Raw genomic sequence first — 21,763 nt, 5'->3', positions numbered from 1 at the left:
TTCTTGGTTAATTGTTTTTTTCTTTCTGTGGCCTATATCTGTGGTTCCTGATTGGCAGGTGTATATTTAGACGGTCCCCAGACACTGTGTCTAGACACACTAAAAATACGTGCCTCTTTTATTAAGATCACAGGGTATTGTGTGATAACCGAACAGATACCCGTCCAGTTTTATTACTGTAAGTAATTCTGTAACACCCTTGATTAAGTAGACTTTCCCATCTAAAATCACAAAACTGACGTCGTCCCAAAGAAAAGAAAAGTATCACTTGGGTATCGTGAGTGGTCGTTTTTGCTCGAACGTATCCTACCAATAGGCTTAATATATGAGATGGGCAACTAATGTTTACAATATAATCTGACGAAAAGCTTACCCATGTATCATCTCTACTTGACTTTTGGTTGGCCCAAGTGTGGTACCATCAGAATCAGTAGTTGTGGGGTTCCACTCCAGTCTTCGAGATCGGACTGTTGGTCGTTTAGGTGGGTCAGCTCTCTGCACTAAATTTTCAGTGGGTATCTTTTTACAAAAAAAGTTGGGTCCATCACCGTTTTTGAAATGGTGAGAACACACTCATGTATCCGCTGTTGTTTTCCAGTATTTCCGGCTTATAGTTATAATCCAGGCCATTCTAGCATTTTTTTTCTTTCGGCAGTTTGTGCAAAGTAACTTTTTTAAAATTAAATTTGTCGATCTTACCGCGAAAATTATGGCAATTTGTCATGCAACAATATTATTTCCCCATGTTATGACATTTACGGATTGCACCGGAAATATAAAAATACCTACCCACAAGGGACATAACTCGCAAATAGCACAATTACGAAAGTCGGGAATTTAGTATTATTGTAAGGAGATGTAAAGTGACGTCATTGGAAAACTGACGTCATTCAAATTCAAAATTAGCTGTATTATTGCAATGCTTCAACACATTAAAATTAAAAAAAAAAAAAATTCTACTAACAATGACCCCTGTCAAATTTCTATTACCAGCAGACGACGTTTACATGTGGTTATTTTTTAATTTTTCCTAAAGTCCGAACCAAAATGTTAACAACTACGATAAACTGTTCTACTACCTTTACTTTTCGTTGGATTTTACCCACATTTTGTCCAGACAAAAATCTTGAGAAAACCATTACAATGACACAGATTCCACATACTAGATTATATCCATGTCACCTATATCGACTTCATTGAGATCGGATAGGGCAAACAGCATGTATTTTTGTACCGGCTGCCATTTTGACTTTTTATCGAATATTCTCCAGGAGGGGTGAAAGGATATGACTTAATCTAACAACGTTATAACACGTTCTGACATAAAAGCAAACGTGATGACGTCATATTAATTATTATTTTTGTTTTGTTTTGTTTGTTTCTTTAAATATACCACAAAAGATCATTGATTTTATATTAATTATGTCACATACTTTGGAGGCTTTTATCCCTCTTGAAGAGTAAAACAAAATGGTAGACGGCAGAAAACTGCATGTATTTTGCCCTATCCTATCTCAGCGACGTCGATACTGGCGACATCGTCACAGTCTCATATGTGGAATCTGTGTCACTGTAATGTTTTTTTCACAACTTGTGTGTGGACAAAATTTGTGGGAAATGTAACGGTAATTAAAGGTAGGAGAGTAATTTATCGTAGTTATTAACAATTTGGTTCGGACTTTAATTCTGGACAAAATATTAAGTTTAAATGAATGAATGAATGAATGAATTAATTGATTAATGTTTAACGACACCCCAGCACACACAAAAAATACATCGGCTATTGGGTGTCAAACTATGGTAATTGCAAAAACAATTTGATGATCAACATCAATATAAAAATTCAACAGTTAAATTAAAACACAGTGTAAAGAACTGCAAAAATATAAATATCACAGATATATAAAATTAAAATTTAGAGTGAAAGTCAGTATCGCGTAAAAATTGTGATACAAATTCTGGATGTAAACGAAATGATTCCATCGCATTTGTCCAAATATATCTTTTCGAGTTTCTTTGATTAAGTTTAACTTTTAAAAGATGAAATAAATAAAAAATACCATTTGTCAAATATATCATATTAAAACAATTACAATTGGATATGTTATATTTATTGCGTACGAAGCCAAAACAAGGGTGCGAAAAGTGACTCGTCGAACTTACAATCGATTTTGCACAGACTACAAATTCCGTTATTCCTGACTTCCAGTCGTTTTGTGGAAAATGTGCTAATAATGGCAGTGGTATATTGTGTATACATTTTACCACTCCTCTATACCTGTTCCCAAGGAAAGATAACTATAATCGTTACCGATAACTTCGCGAATCGGGAATATCTGGAACAGCACTTTAAAACGGAAACGTCATGCACCCAGTTTATTGTTAAATGTTAAAGTGCTGTTCCAGATATATGATGTATCGAGCTATATCAATCAACATATTATTTGATGATTTGAAAATTTATATATATATATATATATATATATATATATATATATATATATATATATATATATATATATATATATATATTGTGGTGCAAAAACAATAGAAAAAGGGTTCACTTGGTTCATATTCGAACCCACCCCCAGGTCCAGATTATGCTACGCCCCTGTTGAGTACGAAACCAAAACATGGGTGCGAAGAATGACTGTCGTCGATCTAAGATTTTAACCTTAGTTAAGATGGCGACTGTAGTAAATTTGGGTTTACAATCGCACTAAGGTTGCTTCGTCGAACGGTTGTTAATTTTAAGTTCGGTAGCGTAAGATCGACCTGAAGTCACTAAGTTCGACAGTAGCTACAGCTATCTACGTTCACGTTTTTGTCCAGGAGCCAGATGACGCCTACTTTTTTTTCTTCTTTTTTTTGTAGGCGCCAAATAACAAAATAGGAGCCATGTTTATATACCAATAGAGTGTAGGTGTGATTTTACTTGAGACAATTGTTTTATCATTACAGAAACACTAAACGATGAGGAACATGTGTTTGTTATGGCTACATCTTTTACTACTGAGTAGCTCAAACATTGGTGGTAAGTTACACGTTTTTCTGTATATTTATGTTGGTAATGAGGCCCGTGGGGGACACCAATATTATTGATAAGACCCATTGATTCCATCACTCGAGAACACAGTTTGGGGATATTAAAACAGCCTCTATCTGTGTGTCCATCTGTGTGTCCATCTGTCCATTCGGTAATGTTTTTTTTGAGATTCCAAAAAACAAAAGTGTAAAAATATTAATCTTGAAGAAGTGCGTTTTGCTATGAGGGCGTATTAATTTGTTTCTGTCCAAACCCATTCGAGATAACTTCCTGTAATTTTATACACATATCAATGTAGTGGTCTAGTGTGCTTTCTGCTATGAGGGAGTTTTATGTTCAATATTTTTTTCTGTTATGGAAACAATGACCAAATTCGAAAACCGTTCAAGATAACTTCATGAAACGTTCTACATAACATTAATCTACTGATCTAGTATTCATTTTACCTATCAGGACGTTTTCATTTTCAATACGGTTTTTTTCTTCTTCTGGTAAATGAAAACATAGCCACAATGACCAAATTCTACTTTTCGGGGGCACAACTCTAAACCTGTTCAAGATAACTTCATGAAACGTTGTACACATACCAGTCTAATGGTCTAGTAGTGCCTCGTCTTATAAGAGTGTTTTCATTTTCGATATTATTTTTGTTACTATGGAAACAAATAGCCAAATGCATTGTTTTATTCATGGTTTCTGGAACATACGTCCAAAACGTTTGCGATAACGACTTGAAAGATTGCACACATTAATTTCCTAGGCTTGTACTACCTTATGCTATGAGGCAGTGTTTTATGTTCGATATTTTTGTGTTACCATGTAAGCAAATAGCCTAATGACTAAATCCACCATTTCCGGAAGAAAAAAAAAAAACCTCCCAAAAGTACTTAAGATACATGTGTAGGTCTAACTGTATTAAATGTAGTCAGGACTAGCCTTGGATTCCTAATTTTGTTCGCCAAACTATTTGACAATCTTCAATTTATTTTGCCAATTTAAATAGTTATATGTATTCGTCACGCACATTTTGGCATTTCAGTGAAAATATGCATATGTTTAAATATCATGCTTTAAAATATCCTAAAATGTGCTGATTATTCAATTTACGTCTTGAATGACATTGTCTTTGGGGGTCTGTTTTTCACTCATCTAATAGTGAAGATTGTTCCTGATGTGTAAAGTATCAAATTTATTATTATAAAATATATTGTTTTCTAATTTAAAGGCATATATTCAGATTTAGATGGCTTTATTTCTCTAAATAAGCATCATAAACGCAAATCACTTTAATTTAGGATACCAAAGGTTTTATTAGCAACTTGTATTGCTACCTAACACGTGTAAGATATGTTTTTATATTGAGTCAGGTTTTCTGCTAGAGGGTAAAACGGGTATGGCGCCATACCAAAATTTGTTTTGCTAATTTTATTTGTTTATGTTAACCTTTTGACAAAATTAATTACTCATATCATTCCTGTATGATTTTCTTAACCCTAAGCCTAAACTTAACCTATTTTCTTTCTGGAGGAGGTCCCCCATACTCCTTATTGACTGTGAGTTATGTTTTCACAGTGGTTTTGTCAAATAATTATTAGTTAAACAAGGTAATTTGTATTCATGTACATGGTCAAGTAAATTTTCTTCAAAAGTCTGGATAAGAGAAATATATTAATAAAAAGCGAAAGGCGTTGTCAAAAATGAGAAAATATGCATTTAATAAATAGACCATTTCATGGCGTTTCTTTAAATACTCGTGATGTGTGAAAACCATATTTTCTCTCATTCCTCGCAATTCGTGAAAATATAGTTTTCACACATCACTCGTTGACATAAAAATCATATTCGAAAAAAAAAAAAAAAACCCAACACAAACCCGACATGGAGCGTATGTACAATGCTCTCCACAAGCTATCCATTGATATATCACATGCCTATGTTTTAAAGAAAAATATTCATCTCACATTGATCATGATGCTGTAAGTCGATTTTACATACCGACCATGATTAGATAATAATTACAATCATGGATGGTTCCTAAAGTTAACGCCCAAGTCCTACGAAATTACGTATGCCCCTACACTAACATGTCATTGGAGCCATAGTTGGTTCTTGCAATGTGTAACAATAAAAAGTGGTGAAATATTCATTACATTTATGCAATGCACGGCAGAAGTGTCTGAATTGCTCATGTCTAACAGAATATTTTACAGAATTTAAAATAATATAATATTTATACATATATTTTACAGATGCAGCAAATACATCCATTGATTGTATGACTGGTGGATATCCTGGACAAAAGACGACATTAATCTGCAACATAATTGGCAGTTTAACACGTGGAATCTATTTTAAGAAATCAAATGGCGGATCACCACAAGTCGTGATAATGTGTAACATAGCTAACACAGCATGTTTTCCATATAGTAATCGTGATAATGTGTAACATAGCTAACACAGCATGTTTACCATATAGTAATCGTGATAATGTGTAACATAGCTAACACAGCATGTTTTCCATATAGTAATCGTGATAATGTGTAACATAGCTAACACAGCATGTTTTCCATATAGTAATCGTGATAATGTGTAACATAGCTAACACAGCATGTTTACCATATAGTAATCGTGATAATGTGTAACATAGCTAACACAGCATGTTTTCCATATAGTAATCGTGATAATGTGTAACATAGCTAACACAGCATGTTTTCCATATAGTAATGTTCCAGGTTACAGTGCGGTTATTTTATCATCAACACAGACTACTCTTACCATAGAATCGTTCAACTCTGCAACAGATGCTGGAGAGTGGACTTGTTATGATGGACCTTCAAATGATGGCAGATCTACGTGCAACAAGACTGTATTATGTGAGTAACTTCTCCTGTATTCCATTTACTATATAGCCTCTTTCAAGATGAACTCAAACACCGCCAGGAGTCCCCACCTTCACTAGAGACTGGCACCTCACTAGAGATGTCGTTCCTATGGGCCTGATAACAACAACCACATGGCTGATTAAAATGAATGCAAATCACGACATTGGTGGGGTGTGGAACTCATGAGTTAGTGTTTTTAAAAAAACACACACTTAAATAATACTATTTTTAAAGAGATAATGAGCGCTATTTGTAAAACAATAAAAGTACCAGCTTGCAAATTCTTATTTGGAAAACAATGCGAAAAGAGAAAAACAACACTGCACAAGCATCCATGCACCCCCATATTTCTCTTTATAGTCATATGTTTTGGGAATTTGTGGTGGTGGTGATAGGGGCACGGGGATACAATTCCGAAAATATTGGGGTTGGGGTGGGGGATTTAACAAACAAGAACAAACAAAAAGTCACGTTATTTTGGTGGGACTACACAGCAGGACTTCATGTGGATCTTTCAACATTAATGTTGAGAGGGAGTGACAGTACTTAAAACAAATGGCCAAAAATCATATAGACATGTATTTATAATATGATTGGTCTGGCGTTACAATATGATATCTAATAAGCCTGTGAGTGTTTTAAAGTGATATTTTGTTGTCTAGAGCTGGCCAAAGAATAACAATCTCATCAATGTGGCCAATATTTCGCTACATTTGGCCCATGTGTGGCCCGAAATGGTTATTTGCCATAGGGATATCAATTATATTGTACTAGATATGAATAGTATTGAACAATGCATTAAAAATCCTTTTACAATGTGTTACTGGTTCCAAATAATAGAAATTTTAAGACAAAATTACCATTTTGGCCACTTTTGGACCGAATTTGCTAAAGTCAGCTAATTATACAGAAGGTCTAGTACAGTATCTAATAAGCTTGTGAAACTTTGGCATTAAAGTTGTTGTCTAAAATTAAAAAAATATATATATTCACTGATTTCCAAGATTTTAGGGCACGTAACTACTCGCCATACCCTATGCCAGAACCCATGAAAGGGTATAACACGGTAGTGCATACGAAACGTTGACAAACAGATTAATACAGAGGAACGTTATTAAACATTTAGAAAAATACCCCCTCTCTACCAAAACTCATTTTCTGACCTTAAACTACTCTGCAGAAAAGTCCATCATGCTGCTTTGAGATCCAGATACATACCCCTATGAAAAAGAGTATAGTTAAATTTGGTGCCCTCGAATGGTACCAATTGGTCAAATTTGGGGTCTAGGCTCATGGACTATATTAATTATATTTTAAAATTTAAAACCTATATATGAAATTAACTGTTTATGTCCATAAAAATCCTCATAACAAACACAGTAATTGTATTGACTGGCAGAATTTTACAAATTGAAAATTTGTACAGGATCATGACAACATGTTGAATGTGACGTCACATTTGGGGAAGCCACTATTTACATTTAGTGGCAGCACTTTACTATTTTGATATTCTTGAGTTGATTATATGTTGAATCAATACCTATAAAGTTACTTATCACAAATATATGCAAAAGTAGTACAATATGGCATATGCACCTTGTTCAAATCCCTAGTCATGGCGGACAGCCGCAGTCACCCCCGTCTTTTATACGTTTAGCTTTAGAATAATGAAAAAACAAATGTTGTGGTGCGGTCATGATAGTCATGCATGCATATAGTCCCCAATGCACTCAGGGTTTTACCTACAGTTGTGTTTAGGAGATTCATTTTTGTAATGAACTAGCAAAGTTTAAAAAAAAAAATATTAAAGGTTTCTTTCAAAACAAAGAGCTTCTTTAAAGAAAACTCATGGCCAAGATGTTGGTTCATCCCCACTCAATGAACTCCATCCTGTGATGCACCTGGTAATTGTTTTTCTTTTTCCTTCAAACATAAATAATTTTTTTTTGCTCAAACTGTGTTTTTCTTTTTAATATTATTTTATTTGTTAAATATTATGACTGTTTTTCGAAAACTAAAGTTGTATGTCCGACACCAATTGCTTTTTACATCCGACACCAAGCATGTTTGACTCTAAAACAATTTAGTGTGTGATAAAAACACAATCATTTTACATCTGATACAAAGATAAACATCTACCCGAAAGGAATAGGACACAGTATTTCCAATATCCCCTCACACATCACAGGGCTTTAGACGTAACCAAGTATGGGTGAAAAAGTGCAGTTTGTGTGAGCATACGTCCGACACCATGCCTATTGTTCACTCAACACATATAGTGACATAAGATGGAATAAAGTGTATAATTGACAATGATGCCACAGTTTGTTCTTACAATGTATACTAATAAAAAAATTGTGAAACTTTCTGTAAGTGTATTTAATGTTTGGATAAAGTGTCTGAAATGTACGTTGCCTTCATGCCTCTCTTCTTACGAATAAATTTGCCTTGTTGCCCTTCCAACTTGCCTTGGTTCCATAAATTCTGTTAGGAAACACTTGCCTGCCTACTGACATTTTAAAATTCGACCCTGAATTCATGTCGGTAGACACAAAAATCATGGAATAAAAAATGCTTGACCTAGTAAATTCAACTGGCAAAGTTTATATAGTCCGTGTCCTGTCAGCTATTATTTTAAGTTTGCTTACATGTAACACATTTTGTTTATTTGTTTATGTATTTATTTATTTATGTTAATGTCAGATGGCCCAGTTGCAGGCAGTATTAAATTCATTCGTACTGCAAAGCTCAAAGAAGGACAGCATCTGACTGTGGACTGCACTGTTGGCTGTAACCCACCATGTAACTACTCCTGGATACTGGGAAATGAAGAAATCACAACACGTCCGCTGTTAAACCTGACAGACATCAATAGGAATCAGGACGGGAATGTCTACAACCGTACCGTGACAAACTCTGCTATACAACAATCTATAAGTAAAAACTTTACACTGAGTGTCTCTTGTAAGTATTTGACTTGTTACAAACTGATTAATCTTAGACATGCAGGTCACATTACAGGTACACGTACAGTGACAACCTGCTCGGTTACACATTGTACTGGCAGTAAAAACTGTTTCCCCTAATAATGGAGAATAGCCACATGTCCCCATCTCAGCCATTGTTATCCCCTGTCAAACACCTGAGCTCTGTAACTAAAAATGTCCAATTAAGACTGCGCTATGTTAATGTTATGAACACTACTAGTTTAGTGTGGTAACTAATCATACAGGCAGTCACAACAAATATATACTAGCAGCAAGTGATCTTTTATATTCATCCTCACACGGTCAGGATAGCACATATTACGGTAATTGACACATTTATACTACCAGAGTCTTGGCTATTAATATTAATTCAGGTTATTACAGCTGGATGAAAACCGGTTCCCTTGTTTGTGATATAAAGTGTCATGAACAGTTGACGGACCAGGTCGTACCATATATATGCATGGGTTACTCGTATTAAAACAGGTTTAGATCAGGTCGTACCATATATATGCATGGGTTACTCGTATTAAAACAGGTTTAGATCAGGTCGTACCATATATATGCATGGGTCACTCGTATTAACACAGGTTTAGATCAGGTCGTACCATATATATGCATGGGTCACTCGTATTAAAACAGGTTTAGATCAGGTCGTACCATATATATGCATGGGTTACTCGTATTAAAACGGGTTTAGATCAGGTCGTACCATATATATGCATGGGTTACTCGTATTAAAACAGGTTTAGATCAGGTCGTACCATATATATGCATGGGTCACTCGTATTAAAACAGGTTTAGATCAGGTCGTACCATATATATGCATGGGTCACTCGTATTAACACAGGTTTAGATCAGGTCGTACCATATATATGCATGGGTCACTCGTATTAACCTTCTGACTACTGCAGGCGAGATATCTCGCCCGACGTCACGTCAGTCGATATACTGTACACTGTATACAGTGCATTCCCCAATTCATATTTCCCGCCGTTTTGCACACGACACTCACCGGAAACGGAAATATAATTAAAGAAAAAAGATTTTTTTTCAAAATGGTGGTTTTTGTTTTGATTTTTTCAATTGAAAATACCTTGAAATTTTGAGTTCAAAAAGTGGTTTTCGGCAAGTATTTTCGCTTGACAATAATGGCGGCACGTCGCGGTAATTTTCAGGGATCGATAGCTGATTGTAACAGCTAATTTGATAATAAATTTGATCGTTTTACCAACAACGAAAATTACCAAATATTGCAATATGAATCGTAGTTCGGGTTTTAAAAAAAATTCTGGTCAGAAAACCACTGTTATCGGGAATAATGGACATAAATACTGGACAGCTGGCCACAAATGCCCGTAAGTAAACGCAACTTTTTCGATTTTTTGCCTAATTTTAATCACCATTAGCCGATCTAAAATAATAAAAAATACAAAAAAAGACACGAAAATAATACTTACCAATTCATATATGAACTTTATTTCATGTATTTATCAAACATTTAAGTGAATATATGTGAGTAAAAATTATAAACTTGTACCCACTCAACGTGGTTTTTGTTAAAAATTAATCCAGTAGTCTAAAGGTTAACAGAGGTTTAGATCAGGTCGTACCATATATATGCATGGGTCACTCGTATTAAAACAGGTTTAGATCAGGTCGTACCATATATATGCATGGGTCACTCGTATTAACACAGGTTTAGATCAGGACGTACCATATATCTGCATGGGTCACTCGTATTAACACAGGTTTAGACCAGGTCGTACCATATATCTGCATGGGTCACTAGTATTAAAACAGGTTTAGACCAGGACGTACCATATATATGCATGGGTCACTAGTATTAAAAATGGGTCACTAGTATTAAAACAGGTTTAGATCAGGTCGTACCATATATATGCATGGGTCACTCGTATTAACACAGGTTTAGATCAGGACGTACCATATATATGCATGGGTCACTCGTATTAAAACAGGTTTAGATCAGGACGTGGCTATGTTTGGATTGCTCAGGATATTCGAAATGCAAAATTGTAAAGATTTAAATTTAGATTATGATTGTTTGACAACCTTCAATATAGGTGGTGCAATTCCATTATCAATATATCACATACTAGATATATTTATATTTAAGCGTTATACGTCATTGCTAACTATAAAACGTTTTATCACTTAAAATCCGAGTTTAGCTATTTATACAATATTTAGATACTGTAATGTTAGATATGTTGTTCTGTAGATAAATTTATGTATTATTAATTTCATAGTTTGCTTCGATGCAAGGATTATTCAGTATTAAAACAATACCATATCTCTAAACTGATGAATACTCGTCATTCTGTCGATACCTTTACTCATATTAAGACGTCAGAAAATCTGAATGTGCTATTTAACACGTCTAAAGGCAAACCTCAGAAATACATAAATCTTTAAATATAAATACATACTGCACAAATTGTGTGTGTGTGTGTGTGTGTGTGTGTGTGTGTGTTTGGTGAATGTATAGCAAACTTCTGATTGAATTATGGCAGTCAGAAATGAAAGAGCAATATGTTTCCATTGGCTATAGTATGCCGATATCAAGTCTTCCAAGTTGGTCACAATGAACTATTAATGTGTGCTAATAAATAGTAGAAACAGTGAACCAGTGAAATGCCAGATTATCTTAAAGCAGTGGTAGCAGTCACGACCTTGTCAAAACATCCCTTTGCTGTGTGTATATATCGGTGATTAGGTGGAAGCGTTATGACAGTGAATCTTATCCTGTGTTAATAGACAGTTTTGTATATTTCTAGATGGTCCAGAGCGCATGTCTGCCTTAAGTGCAGGTGCTATATCGGGAATTGTGATCGCTGTTGTACTGGCTCTTGCTGTTCCTACTGTCTGGATAGTCTACAAGAGGTAATAAAATCATATTTCAACCAGCGCACAAGTACCAAAGGACATGGTATGTTGTATCCTGTCTGTGGGATGGTGCATATAAAAGATCCTTTACTACTAATGGAAACGTGGCGGGTTTTCTCCCTGAGACTATATGTCAAAATTACCAAATGTTTGACATTCAATAGGAGATGATTAATAAATGAATGTGATCTAGTGGTGTCATTAAACTAACACACTTTTAACTTCGTAAAGGGATGAAGAATAATATATGTAATAATATATATACACAGTCAAACCTGTTTGAAGCGGTCACACATGGTAGTAGATAAAAATGGCCGCTGAATACAGGTTGCCACATATAGTCTTTAAAACATTTCTTGTTGTTTCTTGTTTTACCGTCTGTACTACTAATTAACGGATGTGTGCTTCACAGTTGACTATAAATCAACTTTTGACATGCCACCTCCTTCAGTAAAAAAGCAACTGGAATGTATTAAAGGAAACATGCCACGTGACCTATATTTGGCACCAACCATGTATAATAAATTATAAACTGAATAATCTAAAAAAAATTACTTTAAAATGAAAATTAATTACTTAAAATTACTCCGTAAAACCCCCAGATACGAGCTCTTAGCGGAAATTGCCAATCTTTAATGAGCAGGGCGATCACATGGTCCGTGACGTCAGTCACGCATCGCTTGATCTGAAGCCTTACACTTAAGCATTAGTCAGTACCACTCGCAAAGAATCTAAGACTTGCAGAGCTTACCAAAAAAAATAGTATTCGTTCGCAAAACATTTTGCCGTATCAATTTGAGCTGTTGGTCAATGAAGAAAAGACACATATTTACTTACGACAGTGATACTGAAAAAGATACGGATAGCGAGCCGGAGGGTGGAGAAACCGATGGTGCCAGACCAGACTGGTCGACCTATTTACAGCCCGGTGGCCAAAAGTAACCCGGATACAAAAACAGAACCCGGATGTTAATGACGATGTTCATATTTAGCACAAAGATACACCTCGATATGATGTATTTATATATATATAAATAAAAAAAGTAGGAAAAATATATTATTTTTTTTTAAATCGCAGAACCCGGATGTTAATGCCGAGGTATATATTGTTCATATTTGGCACAAAGATACACCACAGCATGATGTATTTGTATATGTTATATATGTTTGTCACGAGGAAACATCTCAGTACGATGTATTTAAATATGTAACAAAAAAGGAGTTTACAGAACAAAAATAGATATATATAATGTTGGTTTTTGTTTTGGTTTTTTACATAATTCAATACATAATGCTTAGGTGTATGTTTGTACAAGATGTGAACAATGTACGCAACGGCATTAACATGCGGGTTCTCTTTTGGTCTTCGGGTTACTTTCGGGCTTCGTTTAGTGAGGAACGTTTTCGTGACGTATTCCACCTGAAGATGAAAAACGTTATTAAAAATAAAGTTTGTTTTGTATACTTTTTTTTGGTTTTTAACATATTTAAATTATATCGTACTGAAATGTTTCCTCATGTCATATCCCATCTTTGTATATGCCATATTTAATGACTTAATTGACGTTTCCTTCTTCGGACGTTGAATACAGATTTCGTTATGTACAGTCCGAACATAAAAAACTCGATGTTTTTTCTCGATTTTTTATTTTATTTAACATATATAAATACATCATGCTGTGGTGTATCTTTGTGCCAAATATGAACAATGTACACCTCGACATTAACATCCGGGTTCTGTTTTTGTCTCCAGGTAACTTTCGGCTCAGGCTGTAAATAGGCTGGCCCCAAAGCACTATGCGGCGTTGGTGTCCAATCTTTTCTTTTGCAATAAAATACCCACGCCTTTCTTCAGATACAATTCTTTGGAAAACCGAAAAAAAGAGAGAAAAGATCGCGATCCATTAAACTGTTTATTTTTACACCCAAAGGCCGCGCAGTACGGCAATGTTGGGCTCTGAAAAGATCGTAAGCCCCTTACTCCATATACATAAACAGTTAAAAGCAATGGAAGAGTACAGCGTGACTGACGTCACTTCCGCTTTTTTCCAAAAGCTCACCAATAAATATGCATAAATCGTACTTAGATACTGATTGGTGCAATTTCCACGTTTTAAGACAATTACACGCATTTTATTGTTATAAACGTATTTGTATGTTATTTTTATATCATTTTGCTTTTAAGATGAGCTGTAATATGGTCTCGTGATATGTTTCCTTTAAGTTAACCATTCTCAGCAAGTTTATTTTCTTTTTCCATTTAATTATTTAATTCCTACTTAATGCTATACATTGTCATAGTAAGTAGGGGTGTAACGATACAGTAGGGTTGCGATACAATACGTATGACGATATTAACCTCAAGTATCGCGATATTAAAATTACAATACAAAATGCTGAATTGTTGGTCTTGAAAATGATTAATGTGTTATACTAGATTAAAAACAATGAACATAAATCCAGACTTATAATATTTGTGCAAGGAAAAGAAGGAAAACAACTACAAATGGTTCAGAACTGTTGAATTATTTGTTTTTAAAAAAAAAACCATGTTCGTGCGTTGAATTAAACCGTCGGTCTTTTGCGGCTTTTTGTAAACATTTCACATACTGGAGTTTGCTTTACGTTTCGTAGCATCGGGGAGTCGAGCAATGATGGGTGATGGCGAGTAATGTGTGACGACATATTTGTTGTGTTGCCATTTAATTAATTACCGACTTGCATGTCTGACACACTGTCTTATTTTTACACACTTTTCTAATACCGTTCTCATAATAAATGAGAAACTTGAAAAAACCCGCCACATGGCAGACTTGTACTTAGCAGGCTTTTTTTTTTTTATTCGTCTGCTAAAAACTCTATGGTTTGCAAAGATGATACACATGTCAAATAATACCGATAAAGCGCTAGGTTCGAGCAAGTAATTGGCCACAAATCTGGATATCGGCAATCAAAAGTAATATAACTTAATGTTATATGCAGCTGTGCGTGGACTGGTTTGCGATAACGGTCACTGAAATGGAAACTAGGGAAAGATATGCGGTTTGTGTATGGTCATATTGGACTTGAATTTGTACATTTATTTTAAATAAATCGATACTTTAAATGACAAATGACAATTTTTAAAAATTGAAAGTATAGCTACAATAGTGCATGTATCGCGAATCATATCGAAGAGAGAAATATTGCAACATGTCGACTTATTCATAAATCATTACATCCCTAATAGTAAGTGAATATACGTATGTCAGGTAGATGCATTCTTCATTCTAGAGTCATACTTTCTTCAGGATGAGAGATCAACATTTTCGAGAGATCGAAGATGGAGTTATCGAGGTTTGATTATATGTCACACTGAACGAAACCGTTTTGGTATACTACCCCCCCCCCCCCCCCCCCCCCCCCATAGTCCAGAAATTTGTTTCAGATTCACTTACGACCTTTGTGGGTTCACATCGGATACTGCTGAACAAATCAAAGAGTTTTTAACTGTATTTAACCAACACCACACTGATATTAAATTCATTAAGTTAGTGTAGACAGTATTCCATTCATTGACGTCTGAGTGATTCTTGGTAGTGGTAGCATAGAGACGAATTTTTATTCTAAAGAAACTATATATCTGATGCCTAGTTGTCACCCCAGACACCTATTCCTTTCAATTATTTACAGAGGAGCATTCCAGACCCGATGCCTTTGTGGTAATCTTAGCAAATTCTACCTGTACCTACACAGCAGTGGTTATAAAGCAAACGTCATCAAACAAATTTTTGATAAAGCCCACACCCATTCTAGAAAAAAACACTTGTACAATACAAATCGCCAGAGGGAACAATAGCTTTGGTGACGACCTATGACCCAGGACAACATAATTTAAGATCCTTTGTTGAACAAAATGCTGTTCTGAAAACAAGCGGACGTATGTCAAAAGTGCTGAATAATAATAAACTCATTATTGCATAGAAGAAATTCCATCATTGACAACATCCTTAGATGAACAAACTTAGAAAAACTCAGCATAACAGAGACATGAATAATGTTTTGGGGTGTAAACCCTGTGTTCGACCAAAGTGCAAATCATGTGACACTATGACGAACTTCCAAAGCTACGTTAAACAAAGACAAAGTTGTATTCCCCATTAAACACGTCCTGAACTGCCAATCGGATTTTGTGGTTTATTTACTAACGAACCAAATGCAACATGCAGTATGTGGGTCAAGCTACCACCACCATTAGCATGCAACAAAACTTTCAAAACACCTCATGCAGCTCCACGTTTTAACCAGTCTGAACTCAATAAAGTGTTTGTCACTTGTTTCAAAAGATACCCAATAAGGACAAAAATAAACAACATAGCTGACTCCCTTTGCATTCACAGACTGAAACAGTTTTGGCCTTGGGACTTCATGAAAGCCAGCCCACTGTCTTGGCTAGCTTTCATGTCCAAGTCCAAACTCTTTTATGTGCCCACATATTCGTCCAGGTCCAAAGCCTCTGACATCACCAGTGAGGGGATAGGGGTAAGTTTAAGGTGAGCGGAATTTTGAATAAGTATTTAGTAAGTATCCTATAAATCTGCGATGTCTGGAGTGCAATCTGATGACAAATAAAAAACCACATTTGACTGCTCAGTCCAATAATTTGCATTTAATTGTAAGCAATTTAGACTGGCCGCCAAACTGTATTGGCCATGAGATGCAACTCATGAAGATGGTTGATGGGATCATGTTGATTGAGTTGGGGCATACCTGTGCGTATGACTTCTGACAATACATCACTTTGGCCCGGAATTCAAATAGACGAAGCAGGAAGGCCCGACCTGATCAGTCGTCTGGTTATGCCAAGCTTGAGAGCAAACACCTTTCTTTTGTTTATGTTAAGTCAAGAGCAAACCTTTTTTTATGCACCATATGTGTTTGTTGCTCTTGGGGCGGTGGCTACGGTCAGTTGGGTTAATATGTTTTCTTAATGCCCAAATATATCAACCAAGTATATCAACTAAGTATATCCCTGACATTGCTGTCTGCTGGTTATCTGTCCCTCTGTGGACTCGGTGGTGGGGGTGTATGTTTGGTGAACTTCAAATATGGGTAAACCAAAACTTTCAATAAACTCTTGTCTTCTAACAAGAAGTCAACGAAATAAAAAAACAACAACAACTGAAGAAATAAAAATTTTTTTTCAAGAATGGGCTGCTGGTTGAGTGTTCAACTGAAAACTATTCAAATTGCCTCCTCAAATCGACCGATTTTTGTGCCGATTAAGGTAACTTCAAAGACCTCACTCAGTTCGTCAAAGGGAGTAATCAGATGAAGAGATCTGGAAGGATTAAGTGAAATATGCCAAAATTTGTCATCACTGGGGGTTGCTTTGGTAAGGAGAATAATGATTCGTCGAAACAATAACTTGTTACCGACGAATACTTGTATCCTCACTTTTAATGTCCCTATCCTTCCCCAATCTGTCAAAGGCAGTTAACTTAATATTCCCGTTGAACCATTTATTCCAAACCCCTTGTATTGCTTCAAATGCCAGAGGTTTGGCCATGGTCAGAACACATGCCGTGGAAAACTAACATGTGCTCGTTATGGTCTTTTTTTATCATGACAGAATGACACATAAAATGATATTCATTGTCTAAATTGCAAGGGTAACCACTGTGCATACTTGCGAGAGTGTCCGCGGTGGAAGTTCGAAAAAACAGCTAAAGGTACATAACAAGCTATCCTTCATGGATGCCAGGAAGTTAGTGGAGTAGCTACTGCCAAAGTCGCCACTAGAAGTGTTGCAACACAGAGATAACCTGGCACTCTTGATGAAGCTAAATACACGAAACTGTCTGATATTCAGAAGGCTTAAAAACGGATACACAAAGCAGAACAAAGACAAAAAGAAGAAAACTCCTTCGCAGCACAAATAGATTAAAACTCAATTGTCACTGGATTTTAAAAATCAACCAAATAGGTCGAGCACTAGTCTCCCTAAGACAGGCAATGATGCAAAGAAATCTATCGAAGTACCTTCAGGTCGGCTGATAAAGATCGAACTACGGTTCCAAACAGCAGTATTTATGAAACTTTTTCAACAATGAAAATTGGTAATGATGACTTGGATATTTCATCTCCGGATCATTGCCCATCACAAAGACCACAAGAAAATCCAAAGATAAAATCCATACTTCCTCCCGATGGAATATAATAAAGTTACCCAGTGGAACTGACGTGGGCTTAAGGCCCAATTTTGATGAATTGTCTTCTCATTCAAAAGTATAATCATCTTGCAGTGTGTCTTCAGGAAACATTTCTGGAGGATACTGACAATATTAACATCAGAGGATTTAATCTCAACCATAGATGTCAAGTAACCGAAAATAGCGCACGTGGGGGCGTTTCTATTATTATAAATGAAATTATTCCCAAGAGTAAAGTCACATTAAAGACAAAATTTACTCTATGTTCAGTTGATTTACCCCTCGAAACAATTACAATTTTAACCCTTAGGACTTTTAAGGTCTTCGTGATCAGCTCCCTACTCACTTTATTATCATGGGATATGTTAATGCTCACCACACTGTGTGAGGATGCGATGACATAAATAATAGAGTTAAACAATTAGAAGACTTAATTCTCAAAAAATAACTTAATATTATATAATGATAAAAGTCATACATACGTTCATCCTGCAAGTGGTTCTTTCACACCTAGGATGCCTTACTGCAGCACTCAATATGAGTTGCATAACAAGCTGGAATATGGTTAACCAATTAACAGAGTGAATACAATGCATCCACTCCCGAGGGGTGGGGATGGACGTTTGTTAAAGGCAGCCAATCCTGTATACTGTACATGTATGTGGCGCCAAAAAGCTTGCTGTGATTTGGTTGCAAGATTCTGAAAGGATGTGGCACTAGACGTGTATGCAAAAAAGGTCCATTGGAAATGCACTGAACTGGAATTTTCCATAAAAACTGCATGCATGAGCAGTGGTAATTTCTATATATATATATATATATATATATATATATATATATATATATATATATATATATATATATATATATATGTCACTATGTATTGTAATTCTAAATCGGGTTAATATATGCAGAGACTACACTACCCTATATTCCAAGGAAACTTTACTTTGTCTAGAACAAAATGACGCCAAAGCACAAAACTAGTAAGTCTCACAATAAATTTAATGTTTCATTTTTTCCCTTTCATATCTTGTCTCCATATTTCATCAATTTATTCAACTGAGTGTTTTTTTCTCATTCCAAACAGTCCACCACACTGGACAAAGGCCGTGGTATGTGGGAAAGAACATATTAAACATCTCTTGCTGCATTAGGAAAAATGTAGTTCATTTTCTTTGATGACTAAGTGTTAGAATTTCCAAATGTTAGTCACCCAATAGCCGATGATTAATTAATCAATGTGCATCAGTGGTGCCATTAAACAAAACAAACTTTAACTTTTTTTATTTTAGTGTTTAGATTATTTAAGATAGTATTGATTATTTAAGATGTTCAGTTGCCAGGATTAGAACCTACTGCACTAATTCACATGCTGTTTCGCAGCCCACGACCGTAACCACTCGGGCATGCAAGACTTCCTAAATTAACGGCAGTTAGAAAGCGTGTTGGAAGACGTTAATAAGTTTGTATTAATACACATTAATAATTTTGTTATGAAAACACAAAAATAAATATTATTATTTTATATTATATAAGAGTAGGAATAAATCATAGATTATATTTATTTACAGAAAAATAAAGACGAAAGCTGAAGATGTGCAGAACGAACAAAATAACTAAAGAAAACAAAAATCAAGCTGACAACCCCCCCCCCACTTTTCCGAATATGAAAGAAAAGAAAATGGCGCTAACGCTAGAACTCCAGAGTTTGTCTTTTTTGGTGTTTCTGATTATGTTACCTTTGAGTGTTCCAGTATACAATATGTGTTTGTTTTTTCTTGCAATAAAAATGTAGCTCAAATTAGAAGTGCAGTAATTTACTCATGGTACATTTAGTCGTGAAAAATAACTTTAGTTCGTTTGCATTAAATGGAAACTGACGATTTACCATTAACTGTATACTAAATAATGTTAACATTTGTATAAAAGCATTATTAGCTTCAAATCCATAGCAACTATCATGGCATGTTTATACACACACGCACACACACCACGCGCGCGCGCGCACACACACACACACTCACACACACACACACACACACATTTTGTGTTTAAAAAAAACCCTTCAAAATTATCAACTGTATAGATTAAATGCTGGTAGGCAGTTTTATCCCAATTCTTACTTATAATCATTAAATCAGTAAACAAACAAAGGCAGAATCACATGTGCAGTTACTTGATCTTGACTGTTCCATTAATTGATTTCATCTGTATATCAAAAAGAAGCGTTTACCCTTGGAATGCAAAAAAAAAAATCCTGAGTTTGGTTCTATTATAACTAACAGAGTATTTTGGATGATTAAAACAGGGTTCGTATGGAGTCTGGAAAACCCTAAAAAGTATGGAATTTTGAAAATCCATTTTCCAGACCTGGAAAAAGTAAGGAAAAATACCTTTTTTGCGAGTTGGTTTGAAAACAAATAATGGAAATTCATCTTTAGGACTCATGTAGAAAATTTTGGTTGCGTGAAACCTGCGGAATCTGACGACGTTTTCCGACCTCGGTACTAACGTACATTTGGAAAATCGAGACTAACAATTGCCGACATTTACATTTGAAATACGCGCTTGCGCAATGCATATGACAAAAATATTGTCCATTTTGTCAAATTTTCCGAAAATATGGGGAGATGTATTGAGTAACGTGAGTCTTGAAAACCTTTTTTTTTTGTCTTGAGGAAAAAGTCTGGAAAAGGTCTGTAATTTTTATTTTCCCAAGGTGTATGAACCCTGTTAAAATTACATATTAAAAAGATATGTTCTTCTTTATAATATTAGCGTCTGTACAAACACGGTGTTTGTTGTCCTAATAATTGTGTAAGGACAATGGAAAATTGCTGCTACAAGCACTAGGAAACACTAAAGGCGAAAATGTATTTAATGTGTAATTTTAGTCACCAAGAATAGTGTGTTAGTTGGAAACATTTGATGGTGGCAGACAACTCAGGACAGTTTCTTTAATGGCAGTATGTTAAGAATTGTTTTATTTATTTACACCAAAGGCTGTGGTATGTGTTATCCTGTCTGGGATGGTGAATATAAAAGATCCATTGCTACTAATGGAAAACTGTAGCGGGTTTCCTCTCTAAGACTATACATGTATGTCAAAATATATTACAAAATGCTTGACATCCAATAGCCGATGCATTGTCCGTGCTGGGTTGTCGTTAAACATATATTCTATTTATTCTATTGTATTGTAGTGGTGTCATTAAACAAAACAAACTTTCACTGTACATGCTCTATATTCATCTATTACCAAGCGTTTCTTAACAAAGTTTACATGTCCGCGACAGACCTCACATAACAATGCAGCCTCATGTCCTGTACGGTCAACGCAGTGACCTAATTTTATCTATACGCTATACACATATAATTTTTAAAAAACACACGCATTAACTGCATAACTAGAGTTCTTTATAAATATGGCACAATTACATTTTCAACTTAAGCTAAAAATAGATGGTGCAAGCGGCAGTGATTGTTTACGTCTTTTATTGTTACACTTTGTTGGCTTGGTTCATTGTTTAATATGTGTTTCTCATTTCATCCTACTTGATGTAAATATGTTTATGCGTTTGTTTCATATCCCATTAAGTGCATATTTTTTACAAAATTGCTGTCGAACTGAACGGTACCTACCTCATTGATAAACATTGGCAGAAGCAAAATTGATGTTTTTAGTATGAATATTTTATAGAAGAAATGTGGAAACGTCTTTGGATGTAACCTTGTTAAAAAGGGTTT

At 35.2% G+C, this 21,763-nt stretch overlaps 1 protein-coding gene across 1 annotated transcript; it reads left to right on the top strand.

Moving 5' to 3' along the window:
- The first annotated feature begins 2,961 nt into the window (after positions 1-2,961).
- Positions 2,962-21,087, top strand: LOC121386676 (carcinoembryonic antigen-related cell adhesion molecule 6-like). Its single transcript, XM_041517663.1, has 6 exons — positions 2,962-3,034; positions 5,296-5,439; positions 5,779-5,919; positions 8,632-8,892; positions 11,714-11,819; positions 19,588-21,087. Exons 1-6 carry the CDS (start codon positions 2,974-2,976, stop codon positions 19,634-19,636), a joined length of 762 nt encoding a protein of 253 aa, XP_041373597.1. The 5' UTR covers positions 2,962-2,973; the 3' UTR covers positions 19,637-21,087.
- The last annotated feature ends 676 nt before the right edge of the window (positions 21,088-21,763 follow it).

The sequence above is a fragment of the Gigantopelta aegis genome, chromosome 12 (genome assembly GCF_016097555.1).
Source record: "Gigantopelta aegis isolate Gae_Host chromosome 12, Gae_host_genome, whole genome shotgun sequence".
Classification (NCBI taxonomy): Eukaryota; Metazoa; Mollusca; class Gastropoda; order Neomphalida; family Peltospiridae; genus Gigantopelta; species Gigantopelta aegis.
Note: the sequence above shows the minus strand (reverse complement) of the source record. Positions and strands in the feature narration are given on the sequence as shown.